This window comes from Buteo buteo, chromosome 7 (assembly GCF_964188355.1).
Source record: "Buteo buteo chromosome 7, bButBut1.hap1.1, whole genome shotgun sequence".
Taxonomy (NCBI): domain Eukaryota; kingdom Metazoa; phylum Chordata; class Aves; order Accipitriformes; family Accipitridae; genus Buteo; species Buteo buteo.
In genome coordinates, this window is record NC_134177.1 from 38,599,879 (window position 1) to 38,614,179 (window position 14,301).

The 14,301-nt window shown below is 39.7% G+C and overlaps 1 protein-coding gene across 5 annotated transcripts in view; it reads left to right on the forward strand.

Moving 5' to 3' along the window:
* The window catches only part of ANKFY1 (ankyrin repeat and FYVE domain containing 1), a 35,288-nt gene that overhangs the window by 16,455 nt on the left and 4,532 nt on the right, over positions 1-14,301 (forward strand). For all 5 annotated transcript variants that reach the window (XM_075032478.1, XM_075032477.1, XM_075032479.1 and 2 more), the window contains 17 exons: positions 434-638; positions 1,405-1,473; positions 2,197-2,396; positions 2,825-2,922; positions 3,322-3,544; positions 4,500-4,598; positions 5,851-6,004; positions 6,952-7,120; positions 8,367-8,485; positions 8,819-8,975; positions 9,939-10,139; positions 11,224-11,400; positions 11,833-11,980; positions 12,243-12,333; positions 12,659-12,783; positions 13,003-13,149; positions 13,655-13,745. In XM_075032478.1, coding sequence (XP_074888579.1) covers positions 434-638; positions 1,405-1,473; positions 2,197-2,396; positions 2,825-2,922; positions 3,322-3,544; positions 4,500-4,598; positions 5,851-6,004; positions 6,952-7,120; positions 8,367-8,485; positions 8,819-8,975; positions 9,939-10,139; positions 11,224-11,400; positions 11,833-11,980; positions 12,243-12,333; positions 12,659-12,783; positions 13,003-13,149; positions 13,655-13,745 — 2,473 coding nt within the window. The remainder of the gene's footprint in view (positions 1-433; positions 639-1,404; positions 1,474-2,196; positions 2,397-2,824; positions 2,923-3,321; positions 3,545-4,499; positions 4,599-5,850; positions 6,005-6,951; positions 7,121-8,366; positions 8,486-8,818; positions 8,976-9,938; positions 10,140-11,223; positions 11,401-11,832; positions 11,981-12,242; positions 12,334-12,658; positions 12,784-13,002; positions 13,150-13,654; positions 13,746-14,301) is intronic.

Here is a 14,301-nt window from a genome sequence, read left to right on the forward strand (position 1 = left end):
ACAGATGATGACTAACTTCAACTACACACTTTTGACTGATGCCCTGGAATAGTACCTTTTGTTAAAAAATTAGTTGTATATTTAGTATCATGATTTGTCTGATTGTGCATTAAAGCGGCAATGGATTTATCTTGATAGAGGAACTAGCAAACTCGGTATCACCATAACAAGTAAACTAGTGTGTGAACTTGAGTGACATGTAACCTCTGGGCAAAACACTTTTTCCAAGGGGTTGTTATGAAATGTTTTAATCCTGACTTTGCAGTGGAGTGTACTTGAAGTTACCTATTGCTAAGGCATTCTAAGAGCAGACACTTGGAGTGATTGTATGGTATGGAGGGAAATCATGTGTATCCATTTTCTGGACTTGTATAAAGTTTATAGGGTATATAAAGTATCTATCCATAAATAACCTTGTTTTGTTTCACAAAAGGAGATAAATTTGCTGCAAACTTTCTCATAAAAAATGGTGCCCGTGTGAATGCTGCTACATTGGGAGACCAGGAGACTCCTCTGCACCTTGTGGCATCATACAGCCCCAAGAAGCATTTGCCAGATGTCATGGCAGAGATGGCACAGATAGCAGAGTCCCTCTTACAGGCAGGAGCCAATCCAAATATGCAAGACAACAAAGGAAGGTAAATACTGGGTGAAGTACAGTCTGCTACCATTTTAACAGATAATGCAGTAGTGATTAGATGCAGCCTGCTAAGAACTTGCTCAGGTCTGACAGCAAAGCACAGGTGATCCTGGAAGCAGGAGAGGTGAATTCATTAATCCAGTTTGATACCTGTGGGTAGCACTCAAAGCAGAAAGCTGTGCAGGCTGAATGGTACCCTGTCATGACCAGTTAAACATAGCCCAGCTATAGAAAGCTGGGGTGGGTTGATTGTGTCAGAACACATGGCACATAATTAATTTGCCTTTATTGAATCACTGAACAGTAAAGCAAGCTAACTAAAATGACAAATAGCATTCCTGAAAGGTACTTCTCTTTGAAGCTGTCAGTGGAACTGAAATTATCTCAAAGAGCTAGTGTCTGCAGTGTGTTTATCTGAAGTGTAGGTCCTGTAAACTGCTTTATGGGTTAGGTTGGGCAAACAAGTACATAAAATGACATAGAAGACTTAAAGTATATCAGTTAGTCAGTTCTGATAGGTCAAGCTCTTGTGCTTTTTCCCTGAAGGTTAGCTCTTATATTAGTGTAAAGAGTTGCTTACTACTAAATTAACTGGAATCATGTCCATTAAAAGGGTAGATTGCTCTTTCAAGAGGTGCTTGTGCCCTTCTGAAAGCAGAGACAAAAGTTAACCCCATAAATCTGTAGGGGCATGTTAGTGACCATGGACAAAATCTTAAGTGTCTCCTTATTACTAATGTAACTCTACTTTGCTCCAATTACAGGACCCCATTACATGTCTCAATTGTGGTCAGGAATGAACCTGTATTCAGTCAGCTTCTCCAGTGCAAACAGTAAGTCTCACTTAAATATGAAATACACTGAGGGTACCTTGTACAGTGAAGATATGAAAACTGGTTTAACAACTCTTCAGTGGCTTTTTGCTTTACAATAGGGCTAGCAATAGGCATGGGATGCAAAAGTGTAAAGGCTTTGCATAACTTAAGATGCCAGAAGCCAAGTAAGTTTTTGCCCTACTGTAAAGAGGAAGCAAATGGCATCTCTGTTTTTCAAAGAGGGCTAGGTGAAATGTAGCAGTAACTTCATTTGTAGTGGAGCTAAAAGGAGTAATAAGACTCTTAAAATGTCTGAATACATTCTTGAGTTCAACTTGGGTTCTGCTTAAAGCTAATACAGGTGATTTCTTAGGGTGGTGAAGCAGAATACTTCATTTAACTTGGTTTCTTTGTAGTTGAATTTGCATTTCTTGTATACAGTTTACTCAAATAACAGAGGATTTGCCTCTGTTACATGTAGTGGGAGCCCAAATCTACAAGGGCCACACTTCTAGGAGCAATGAGCTTAAATCTAGTAGTCACTAAAAGGTGTCTTGCTTGTTTCAGAGTATTCACAAATTCTCTGAAGTAACTGGAGCTACAGTAGGTATCTTGGCAAGTGAAAGTTGTCAGTGAGGTATTAGATAAACTAGTACAGCTGTTCAGACACTTGAAGCTAAAGCTGCATTGGGGAACCACTTTTTAAGGTATAAATTGGGGAACATTAACTCTTATTTTTAGACTAGACTTGGAGCTGAAGGATCATGAAGGAAGCACAGCTCTGTGGCTTGCAGTTCAGTATATCACTGTATCGTCTGATCAGTCTGTAAACCCTTTTGAGGATGCCCCTGTTGTAAATGGAACCTCATTTGATGAGAACAGTTTTGCAGCAAGGTTGATCCAACGAGGCAGCAATACAGATGCTCCAGACACAGTAACAGGTAAAACAGAAGTTTGTATTTCTGTGTAGGTGGAAGGCTTGTAAGTTAATTGCTTAATGCTAACTGCACTCTGAGGATCTGAATGAGGTTTCAACTGCATTTGCTGTGTAATGAATGGTAGGTGGTAGTAGCTTTAACCAGAGCTGGAACACTGACAGTCCCAAGCTGAGCTTGACTTGCAGGAAGTGACAGAAAATCTGGACTCCTTGCCAGGTCCTAGTATCCTCTTTACAGTTTCAAAATGTGTAATTGCTAAATGGTAGTGCACATCACAGACCAGCATTCCAAGGGGACTACTAGTTGGTAGGATTTTCTTTGTTGGCTTCGAACTTTAATGTTGCAAGGTAGTGTGGAAGGTGCTAGCGCACTTGTTAGTATCAAAGTGTGGTTGGAATAGCACTTTAACAGCGTTCATGGTTTTTCTTTAGGAAACTGCTTGCTTCAGAGGGCAGCTGGTGCAGGAAATGAGGCAGCTTCTCTCTTCCTAGCAACTCATGGAGCAAAAGTCAACCACCAAAATAAATGGGTAAAAGCAGAAACTTATAGACTGTAGTCTGAAAGTTTCCTTATTTCTATTCAGAAATAAGATAGCAGAGATCCATCATTGTTAACCATAGCTTAAAGCAAATTGGAACACCTGCTGAGCCTTTTGCATGTTTTCAGATATTTACTAGTGATCAGACACAGTTGTGTTCTCGTGGCACTGTTCTTGCAGCATCACCAGTTGTTAATATGCTTTTAACACTTTCCTCAGTGCCTGTTCTAATAAAGTTCTTAAGATAGGCTAACTCAGGTAGTTTGAAAGTCCTAAGGACCTCCAGTTACTAGGAGTTAAGCTCTTCATGTCAATTCTTGTGGGCATAGTAGTTTAAAAGCTACTTCTCTTCATGTCCAAGCTGTTAACCTAGTACCCCCTTTATTAAAGGGAGAAACACCACTGCATACAGCCTGTAGGCATGGCCTAGCAAACCTGACAGCAGAACTTCTGCAACAAGGAGCCAATCCAAACATCCAGACAGCAGAATCAGTGCTTGGTCAGAAGGATGCATCTTCTCCAACAGCAGAGAATGTTTATTTGCAAACTCCCCTTCACATGGCTATTGCTTACAATCACCCAGATGTGGTGTCAGTCATCCTGGAACAAAAAGGTAAGTTTTTTCTGGTTCAGACAGTATTGATGCTGTAGTGGACCAGTATGTCAAGATGGCATCTAAACTGTGTTTTGACAAACTACTAATAAAGCATGTCTTCCTGTAAACATTGTTTAAGTAGAGCAATTAATGAGACTTGCTAAACACAGTCTTAAATTCAAATTATCTGCTTAAGACTGGAAAATTAATTTGCCCATGAGTCTTTCTAAATTCTCCACTATGGATGATGGACTTGAAAACTTAGCCCCAGGCTGTATTCTAACTGTACAACTCAGATCCCTTTTCTCTCCCTGCCAAAGCATTTGGTTCAGGTAAATGCTGGAATCAAATATGGATAAAGGCATCTTTCTGTGGTTAGACTTCTGCCTTCCCCAGCTCTCAGTAAGACTGTTTTGTATGGAGTAATGCTAGTATTATAGTTGAGTTGAGACTTTGGTACTGAAATACTAGGAGGTAACAGTTTATTAAATGCTACTAGTTCAGCTTCTTTCTAGCAGCAGGAAGGGAGTTTGACAGCTGAAGCAAGGCCTATTTTGTCTCCTACTGTAAGTGGGATTTAGAAGGGAGTAGGTGAATTGGGGAGAATATCCTCCATCCCAGGGAGCTGAGAAGGAAGTGTGCTGCCACCATTTTGCAGTACAGCCTCCACTCCTCATTCTCAGAGTTTTGTATATGCCACTCTATTTGGAGATAAAGGGAGCAAGTTAAGCCTCTTGGCTAGAAAGTTGAACGTTTTTTAGCATAAGTATTAAGATTAGGCAGTAGTGGCAATACTACCTGAATCCTAAGGAGTATCACATCTGGGAAACTGAAGGTATCTTGCTCAGATCTTTCAAACTGACTCTAAAGGAACAGCCTACTTCAAAATGGGACATTGCTACCGCTGCAACTTTCAATGTGCAACTCCAGGTCAAGTACAAGAAAACTCTAATTCCCTGTGGTTTCTTTGTAGCTAATGCTCTTCATGCTACCAACAACTTGCAAATTATTCCTGACTTTAGTCTAAAGGACTCGAGAGACCAGACTGTGCTGGGATTGGCTCTTTGGACAGGTATGTGCCTTCAAAACAAGATGAGAATTTACAAAGATATGGAAGCTATGATGTGGGTAAGATTTTTTTTTAAAAACAAACCAGCAGATGTGTGTTCATGTCCTGGCTTGTGCTGCTAGTCAGAAGCTGTCAAGGAAAGATTTAGATAATTCTTCACTTTCTAAAACTGAATATTCACATCTGACTCACTGATAGATTTCTAGCCCTACAGCTTACCTTCTTGACTAGCAGGTGGCATGGAGCCTCTTGCCCACAACTGTATTTGCAGTTCTGTGGAACTGTTCCACTGCGAACTCCCTAGTAGTTTTCATAGCAGATCACTGTATTGTCTGTTCATGGTTAACTCTGTTCTAAACACTGCTTAATACAGAATGCTGACCTTTACAAAGGGAAGATGAGCTACTTTAAGCAGCTGTTAAGGGGAATGGAACTTGAAATACTGATTCAGAAGATGCTTTCTTGTCTGAAATGTGGAGGGGAATGGTTTGGGGGAAACTAGGTATTCCTGTTTGCAGCCAAGTGACATTTCAACAGTATCAGTACATCATCAAAAGAAAGAGGTGGCATGGTCCCTACTGAATCAATTCCTACTGAGCTGGAAACAGTGACTGTATGGGGGATGGCTACTCATACTCTGGACTTGAGAGATGAGTCAGAACACTTAGTAATGTTGCTCTGTATGGGAGTGCTAGATGTCATCCATATGTAACAAACTTCTTTACTGTCTAGGCTTTTCACTTTCCTTTCCAATGAAAGGAAACTAAAATGTAGCTTTCTGTCTACCACTGCCCTTACCTGCTTCTGAGATAAAGGAGGAATTAAGCTAAACATCTAATACTGTAATATTCAAGGGAATATCTTAGGAATGTAATAGCAAAGTTAATGTTTGTTGGACAAAAGTCTGAAGTGATATGAAGGATTAGGCTAGGTATGGTTAAGGAGGATTCTATTACATTTGGGTTGGCAGAACTAATGGGAAAGCTCTGCTGTATACCAGAACATATCTTGTGTCTTCATGCAAGACCAAAACGACTCAGTGATCAATATTCAATAAGTCTGTAAAAGAATATTCAAGCTGGGTAGAGTCATGGGTTGGTTAGCTCATGTATGTAAGTTTTAATAGGCTTTAGCATTGATTCAGTGCACGTCTTACTGCAATCATTGAAAATTGAAGGCTTGAAGCTTTATTAATCTTCAGTGTCTCTGTTTTATAGAACTGAAGGTAAAATACTAATGAGCTTTAACTCTTTAGGCATGCACACAATAGCAGCTCAGCTGCTTGGATCTGGGGCGTCCATCAATGACACAATGTCAGACGGACAGACTCTGCTACATATGGCAATACAGAGACAAGACAGTAAGAGTGCACTCTTTTTGCTGGAACATCAGGCAGATATAAATGTCAGGTAAGATCTTAACTGATACAACGCTCAACTAGATATGTATTTAGGAGCAGGTAGTTATGACTGCCTTTATATAATGTCTTAAAGTCAGTTTCAAATCATGATTTGTGCATAGTTATGTGTTTGGTGGGTTTTTTTATGGTACTAGTTATGGCTGAGGGATTACATATGTGAACTTGGACCTATATATAGTTCCACTGGTCAGTACCTCTACTTGAGGCTGCAGAGGGAGGTTCCACTTAATTCTAGGTAGAACAGAATCCTCTGTAACAGACTCTCAAGTCCTAGAAGCATGGTACTGAACTTCTGTAGTCTGATCTATTTGCTGACTTGTGGGAGCTGCATGTTTTCTACCATGTAAAATAATTGGATGCAGCTCCAGTAACAAGATTCTGATAGAACTTGCTTCCCAAGTATCTCCTAGACAGGTTGATATTAGACTTAAAACATTTATGTGCTTACATGACTGACAGGCTTTCTTTGACATTTGGCGAGCTCTACTGTAATGAATGTCATGGGTATGAACTACCTAATACTGCTGTTCTAACTTCAGTTTTTTAACAGTTGGTATTTCTGACTTGCTTGAAGTGTTGCCACAGTGCAGACAAGGCTGTTCGCTTCTGTGGCAGCAGGCTTGCACTGAAGGAACTCTGTTCAAATAATGGCTGCACTTAAGGAAAGGACAGTGTCTCTGAGCTAAGAACACTAACATGCTTTTCAAACTTAGAAATCAATCACTTGCTACTAAAGGGAGGGGTTAAAGGAAGGTAAATTACATAGGTGTGATGAAAAACTAACATGGTGCGTTTGCTTGGCTGTAGAGATGTGGTCTGACCACAGCAAAAACAACATGCATGGAGATGTTTATTGGCGAAGCCAAGAATTTACTGTAACATAAGGCCAAACTTTATAGTGCAGAAGTAACATGCTTCAAAATCTACCCATTACAGAACACAGGATGGAGAGACTGCCTTACAGCTAGCTATAAAAAACCAGCTCCCTCTTGTGGTTGATGCTATTTGTACCAGAGGAGCAGACATGTCTGTGCCAGATGAGAAAGGAAATCCTCCTTTATGGCTTGCCTTAGAAAATAACCTGGAAGATATTGCATCAACTCTGGTAAGACTGTCAGTTGACTTAATTTAGACTCATTTTTGTGCATCTTGCTAGCAGCAATGGGCTTATCAGCAAAACTAAACTCAATGCATGAAGAGAAGAGAGTAGTCTTATACCACTGTCTAACTTCTAGAGGTTTTTCTTCACCAGAAGTTCCTTTTTCTTGGGAAATCTTTTATAAACACTGTAGTCTGCATAGCCAAATATCTTGCAGCCACTGTGATAAAAGTATAGAATATGCTATCTGGATTCCTGATCCTGGAAAGAGTAAGGACCTACTAAAAACATCAGTCTCTAGCATACCAGACTTATGTAATGATCAGCATCTTGAATAAACCTGAACACTCATATGTGTGCTTTAGAGTATGTGCTGGGTTTTATTGCATCTTAAAGTTCCATCAAGGCCTTTAAAGGCTTATATTTACTTTCAAGACTATTTACTTTCAGGCATAGGTGATCCAGCAGGAGAATTCTTGGATGCAAGTAGACCTCCTTATGTCTCCTTCTTAAGGAAGTTACTTCAAGGCTTTGTCTCTGATGTCCAGTTATTGTCTGCTAGAGACAACTATTAAAAAGCTGTGCTGATGACCTGAAAAGTACATCTTGTAACTGTACTTGACCATTTCTGCTGGTATTGGATAAGAATCTTTATGGAGTCAACACTGAAACTACTCACGTATAAACCTTGTAAATAGTTTGTAAAGTGGAGTGGAACAAGTCTTATTTAAGTGCCACATTGCTTGAGTAAGTAGTTCTGTAGTATGAGGATACAAATATTAGGAATGCAAATATTAGAAATACAGTTACTGAAAAAAAAATCTCTGTTTAGCTGAAGAACTACCTCTGTTTAGCTGAATGTATAGGAAAGCAAGTAAATGGGCCAGACCTTCTAAGGCAATGTCTGCTGATGCTACTTGACTCGCTTTAGGTGCTTGTCATTGCTGAAAGTGATGTAACTGTTAGCCAAACTGGCTTAAGACCTGTCTATTCAGAGTATATGGGTGAATATCTGGATTGTTAGTAAACGCTACCTAATAAAGTATTACAGAGTAGGCAAATAAAATATTCATCCAGAAGACATTAAAGTAGCTTCCTGAAATTCAGTGACTGTCACAAGAATAGATAGAGCATCTCAAATTCTGCCTCTAAGGGATAATGTTTCAGAAGCATTAGTCAAGGGCTATATAAAGTAGTAGGAGCCTGCTGGAGACAAAAAAACTTCACTGCCTCATTGTGCTTCTCCTTCCAGGTTAGGCATGGCTGTGATTCAACCTGTTGGGGGTCAGGACCAAGTGGCTGCTTACAAACTCTTCTTCATAGAGCTATTGATGAAAACAGTGAACAAATAGCATGCTTTCTTATTCGCAGGTCAGACCCCCTTCTAAAATACAAACCTTCTAATGTGCATGTACATATTTTCCTAGCATAAATTAATTGAATGCTATTTTAAGCCAGTAACAGGTATGTGCTTCATTAGACTTTTGGTGGGTGGATGGCACTTACGGAATTCTGACTAATCTTAAAGACACATTGTGTTATCTATATTACTATCATGTTCTTGATGACAAGAGTCAAACTAAAACCAGGAATTTGTGCTTTTGTAGAATGTGTCAGCAGTTGTAAAATTTTTTCTGACCCTTGTTTGGAACAGTTTAAATCTGGATTAAACATAATAAATGGACTGTATGGTATTTGTTTTAGCGGTTGTGATGTGAATAGTCCCAGAAAGCCAGGCCCGAATGGAGAAGGAGAAGAGGAAGCTCATGATGGACAGACACCCCTACACTTGGCAGCCTGCTGGGGACTAGAAGAGGTGATCCAGTGCCTTTTGGAGTTTGGTGCCAATGTCAATGCTCAGGTATGTAGAGAAATTCTGTACAGCTTCTTTGAAGCTGACTCTTTGCCTATAACACAGTGAAAACAAACTTTCCTCTCAGCTGTGTATTTTACTTCATAAAAAGAACATCCTTCTATTATGGCTGAGCCAATGTGATGACTGGTTGCAGTTCTACTTTCTTTCCTGTCCCTTTTTACCAGATCTAGTGCTTATCCACCTGTATGATGACATAACTCAGGAAGCTATACTGAAGGAAAATAATGATACAGAAAACTTGTTGCAGTGTTAGTTTTCTGATATAATGATTGAATTAAACTCTTCTGTCCCTAGTGTGAATTAATGGCAGGAGCAGGGCTGTATTCTGCTGTAATTGACCATTAGATCAGCTATAGTGTAAAGCTCCAGAATAATCTATTTTGTTAGCATGTTTGGGAAGTGTCTTCTCTTAGAGTAAACTGAGGTGATGTAAGTATGAATTACACTTCATTTTTTATTACACTGTAATCCTTAAACAGAAGCTTGACAAATAGCAACAAAAGGAATTAACGTATTACACTTCTAGGCCCTGATGCTATTGAAAATGACATCAAAATGAATGACACAACACATAGTCACAAAGCAGCCATGACTGTAAACTGCTGCTTGATACAGACAAATGATTGAACACCTTATTTGAATTTGCTAGACTTAAGTTTGAATGCTCATCTCTGCCCCCAAAATATCTGATTAAATGGGAAACGTTACTCTGAGCTACTTAAATGGCTGTATGGCACAGGATTGAGGTCAACCTATTTGGAGAAACAAATACCAACTTGTTTTACTTACACTGTGGATTTGAGCTCCCACTGCAACTGTTGGGTGTCCCAGCCAAAGGCAGCTGCGTATGTCACAACTAAACTAATAAGCTTCCTCAACCCTTCAGAATTAGGGAAGGATTTATGTATTACTGAATCTTCATATAACAAACTTCTGCTTTCCTTCTAGGATGCAGAAGGAAGAACTCCAATCCATGTTGCCATTAGCAACCAACATAATGTTATCATTCAGCTTATGATTTCACATCCAGATATTAAGCTGAATGTACGTGACAGGCAAGGAATGACTCCCTTTGCATGTGCTATGACGTATAAAAATAACAAAGCGGCTGAAGCAATTCTGAAGAGGGAACCAGGAGCTGCTGAACAGGTAAGCTGGGAGTATTCAAAGCATGCTGGTCATCCTAGTGCACGGGTTTGTGGTAACAGGTGTTCCACTAGCAATTTCTGCTTTGTCCTTTTATGGCTTTAGATGGAATGACATTTGCCAGATGCCAGTTTTCTGTAGCAAGATTTATTGGGAAACTGTAGGTGTGTACACCTACTCGCTATGTGAGAGTAAGAACATCAAGGGTTAGTGTCTCATCAAACCTTATCTCATCTTGTCAGTACTAAATTGAGGAACAGGCATATATGTATATAAGGAGGAAGTTCTAGCTCTACTCTTGTCTTGTGCTGGACTAGTACAAAAATAATCTATTTAGCTCTCCTAAAGCTATCCAAAACAGAAACCCTGACCTAAAGTAAGTGAATAATAGATGTTAGGCTGTACTGCTGAACTATAAAACCTCCAACTGTATCTTCAGGCTTCTGGTGTGACACTTCAGGCAGCTGTTCAGGAGTTTCTTCCTACCCTATGTAAGTTTAATTACTAGTAAAGTATTTGAGTGCTTAGTGAGCTCTTGTAATATATCTAAAACATGGTTACAAATACAGCCAGTTCTAAATATGCTTTAACATTAGCTTTAAGGCAAAGATGAACAGCAACATGCACTTGGCATTAAGCCAAAAAAAATGAATACACTTTGCATCAGTGTGGCAGGATTGCATGTTGCTTCCTTCTCTGGTGTTAACTGCCAGATTGATTCAAGTTTGTCTCAATCAAGTTTATCATTGACTGCTGCTCTGTACTTAGTACAACAGCTGCTAACTTTTTGTCTGTCATAATACTCTCCAGTGTGTGGTCAAGAAATGACAAGGTTATAAGGTAGAAATAAAGTAGTCTAAAGCAGACTAGAGTGAGCAGTTGCAGCTGATAATTTCTCAGTTAAGTTATTTGATAGTCACATTTATCAAATAAGTCTCTAATGTCAAGCAGTGAAAGGAACAAGATTCTACAATTCACCTCGAGTAGAGGGAGCAAGTATCTCTTAGTGAAAGTACATCCTACTACATAACAACTTGCTGTTCTACAGTAATAATGGACTTCATTTCATGTGCCCTTTCTGCCACAGGTTGATAATAAGGGTCGGAATTTCCTACATGTAGCTGTTCAGAACTCTGACATTGAGAGTGTGCTGTTCCTGATAAGTGTACAGGCTAATGTAAACTCCCGGGTCCAGGATGCCTCCAAACTAACACCTCTCCATCTGGCTGTACAAGCTGGCTCAGAGATCATTGTGCGTAATCTGGTATGTACTGGAGAGTAATTTTTCCTCTAATTAAAAATGCACGTTCTGCTTTAATGCATATTGTCTCTAGGCTGGAGAAGTCAGCTGAAGGTGACACCATTCTTTCTGAAACAGAACTCAGACTTGCATAAAGTTCCCTTAGCTTGTACTGCTAGCTGAGCTGCATCAGTAGCCTTTGCATGAACATGTTTGATTTGCAGCAACTACTAGGTAGTGTGGCTCACTTTAAAGGAGGAGCCTTATCTTGCACTTTCTACAGATTTGAACATGAACACAAGTTGCAGCAGCTCAGTAATGATAGCATTTTATATATACCGGAGGCCTAGAAATATCTCTGTACAGTGGAGTTGTGTGCTTCATTCACAGAAATAAAACTGTGGGCTAATAGCCCTGAAAACGTTTTTGAACATATTCCTTTTTGCATCTTGACAGCTGCTTGCAGGTGCCCAGGTGAATGAACTGACTAAGCATCGTCAGACTGCTCTTCACTTAGCAGCCCAGCAAGATTTGCCCACTATTTGCTCAGTCCTTCTGGAGAATGGAGTAGACTTTGCAGCTGTAGATGAAAATGGAAATAATGGTAAACTTCTACAGTTATACAAGTAGATGTAAACACTTCAGTAGGTCTGTTAATGGTATCTCCTAGTGGTAGAAATAGCCCACTGAATGGGCTCATTCTTCAAAGGTGAAAAAGAATGAAGTCCAAGAAATCAAAGCTGGTGGAAGGAGTTTTGGAGAGGGAAGGTGGGGGAAGTGGAAGGGGAGTGCTTAATTTTATCAAGCTGTAATTATTGCCGACATCAACCATTTCAGATTCTTGAAGCTTCTCTTTTACTTTTCAGCTCTTCATCTGGCAGTGATGCATGGCCGTCTAAACAATATCCGGGTCCTTCTCACGGAGTGCAATGTAGATGCAGAAGCATTTAATATTAGGTAATAGTCTTAACAGACTAGAAGAACAACAATCTATTTTAAAATATGTGCTAGTATGACTAAATAAAAGCCACAGATGTGGCTTGGATTGTAGTATTTCTACACTAATTTTACAGTGAAGTGTGCAGAGCATGCTGTGACTAAATTGTGTGGAAATTATGTATACCAAGAAAAGGAAGTTAAAGTAGGCAGTTGCGTGTGATGTATTGAGGTACTTAGGTGTGGCATTGTTTAAGTCTGAACCAAACTTGAAAACAAGGAGAGTTGGATGAGTTACTGTAGTATCAAGTAGACTTTGATCAGTGTAAAAACCTCTTTTCCCCAGAGGCCAGTCACCAATGCATATTTTGGGACAATATGGGAAAGATAACGCAGCAGCCATCTGTGACCTTTTCTTGGAGTGTATGCCAGAGTACCCTCTAGACAAACCTGATGCTGAAGGAAACACAGGTAGGTGAGATTCAATAGCTATTAAACTTTAAAGTCAATCAAGTCATATTAAAGGTGTGTCACTTTTAAAGCTGGAATAATTGGCAGTAGTATGTTAAATACAGTAAGATGCAAACATTAGATGGAAACTTAAAAGAACTAAAGATCCTACTCTGGACTGAGTGTAACACAAGACCTACTATTATGTTAGTAGGGAAGTGTCTGGCTTTTATTTTTCAGTGCTCCTGTTGGCTTACATGAAGGGAAATGCTAACTTGTGTCGTGCAATAGTGAGAGCTGGGGCTCGTCTTGGAGTTAACAATAATCAAGGAGTCAATATCTTCAACTACCAAGTTGCTACAAAACAGCTTCTCTTTAGACTGCTAGGTAAGTATTACTTGCTACAGGTGGAAAGTGTTTTTACCTTGTGCTTCTGAGATACTTCTGTGGAGGAAACAACTCTGGACATCTAACTTAGATGACAATAATTCCAGAGGGGCTGAACTTCTGAATATTCTACTACTTTAAATGGGGGTAAAAATACTAATTTTTCTCATGGTCAACTGAAAAGTTGCACAATGCAGACCTGTCAAACTTAAAATATTACTTTTTCTGGAAGGATAGACATGGAGACTCCTGGCTGGTGTCGTAGTCTAATGTAGCTTAAAACCTAGATACTGCTCTTTAATGTGTGCTGTATAGTCACTGTGGATAATGTGAAGTTGATGAAAGCAAGTATACATTGTTTACAAACAAGTCTGCAGCTACTGCAAGAGTAGTTAAATCAGTTATACTGGATGCAACCTAAAACTGGAAGAAGCCTCCTTGATGTTACAGCTTACTCAAGAGGTGTCTGAGCCCATTTTGCCTTTACATTTTTGCCTCTTAACAGATATGCTGACAAAAGAACCTCCCTGGTGTGATGGCTCCAACTGCTATGAATGCACTGCCAAATTTGGAGTCACGACAAGGAAGCATCACTGGTAATATGACACATCTTGCTGTGCTTACAGGGAAACTGATTCCTCTTCCAAATGTAGCTAGGCTTGTTCCTTCTGGTGGTTTAGGAAACCTCCATGTTAATGTAGGTGTATAACCAGTAATCCAGCTGAAGTGTTCCTCCCTGTCCTAGACCAGTAACTTGTGGCCTGACTAAAATCATATCTTAACCAGTTTGTGCACTTCATATTCTGTTTTGTTGGAAATGAGAAATCACGTCAAAGTTCCAGTAGTGAAACAGAGGATTTAGATGCCTGCTTTCAGTAATGGGGCTGACTGGCTCTGAAATGGGTGACAGATTTGGGCAGCCACTGCCAGCTTAGGTTAGGGGTGCTGTTTGTAATATGGAAATAACTGATGATGCTGACATGAGCTGCTCTTGTGTAGCTAGGAGTTGCCTTTCACTAGTCTGAACTTTTATGAAATATGCTGGGTTAGATGGATGTTAAGCTAGACTTTTCTCTTGGCCCACTGTTCCAGAGAAACTATACATGTACCAGTTGAAGTAGTACTAGGTGATTGCCTAGTATAGAAGCAGCA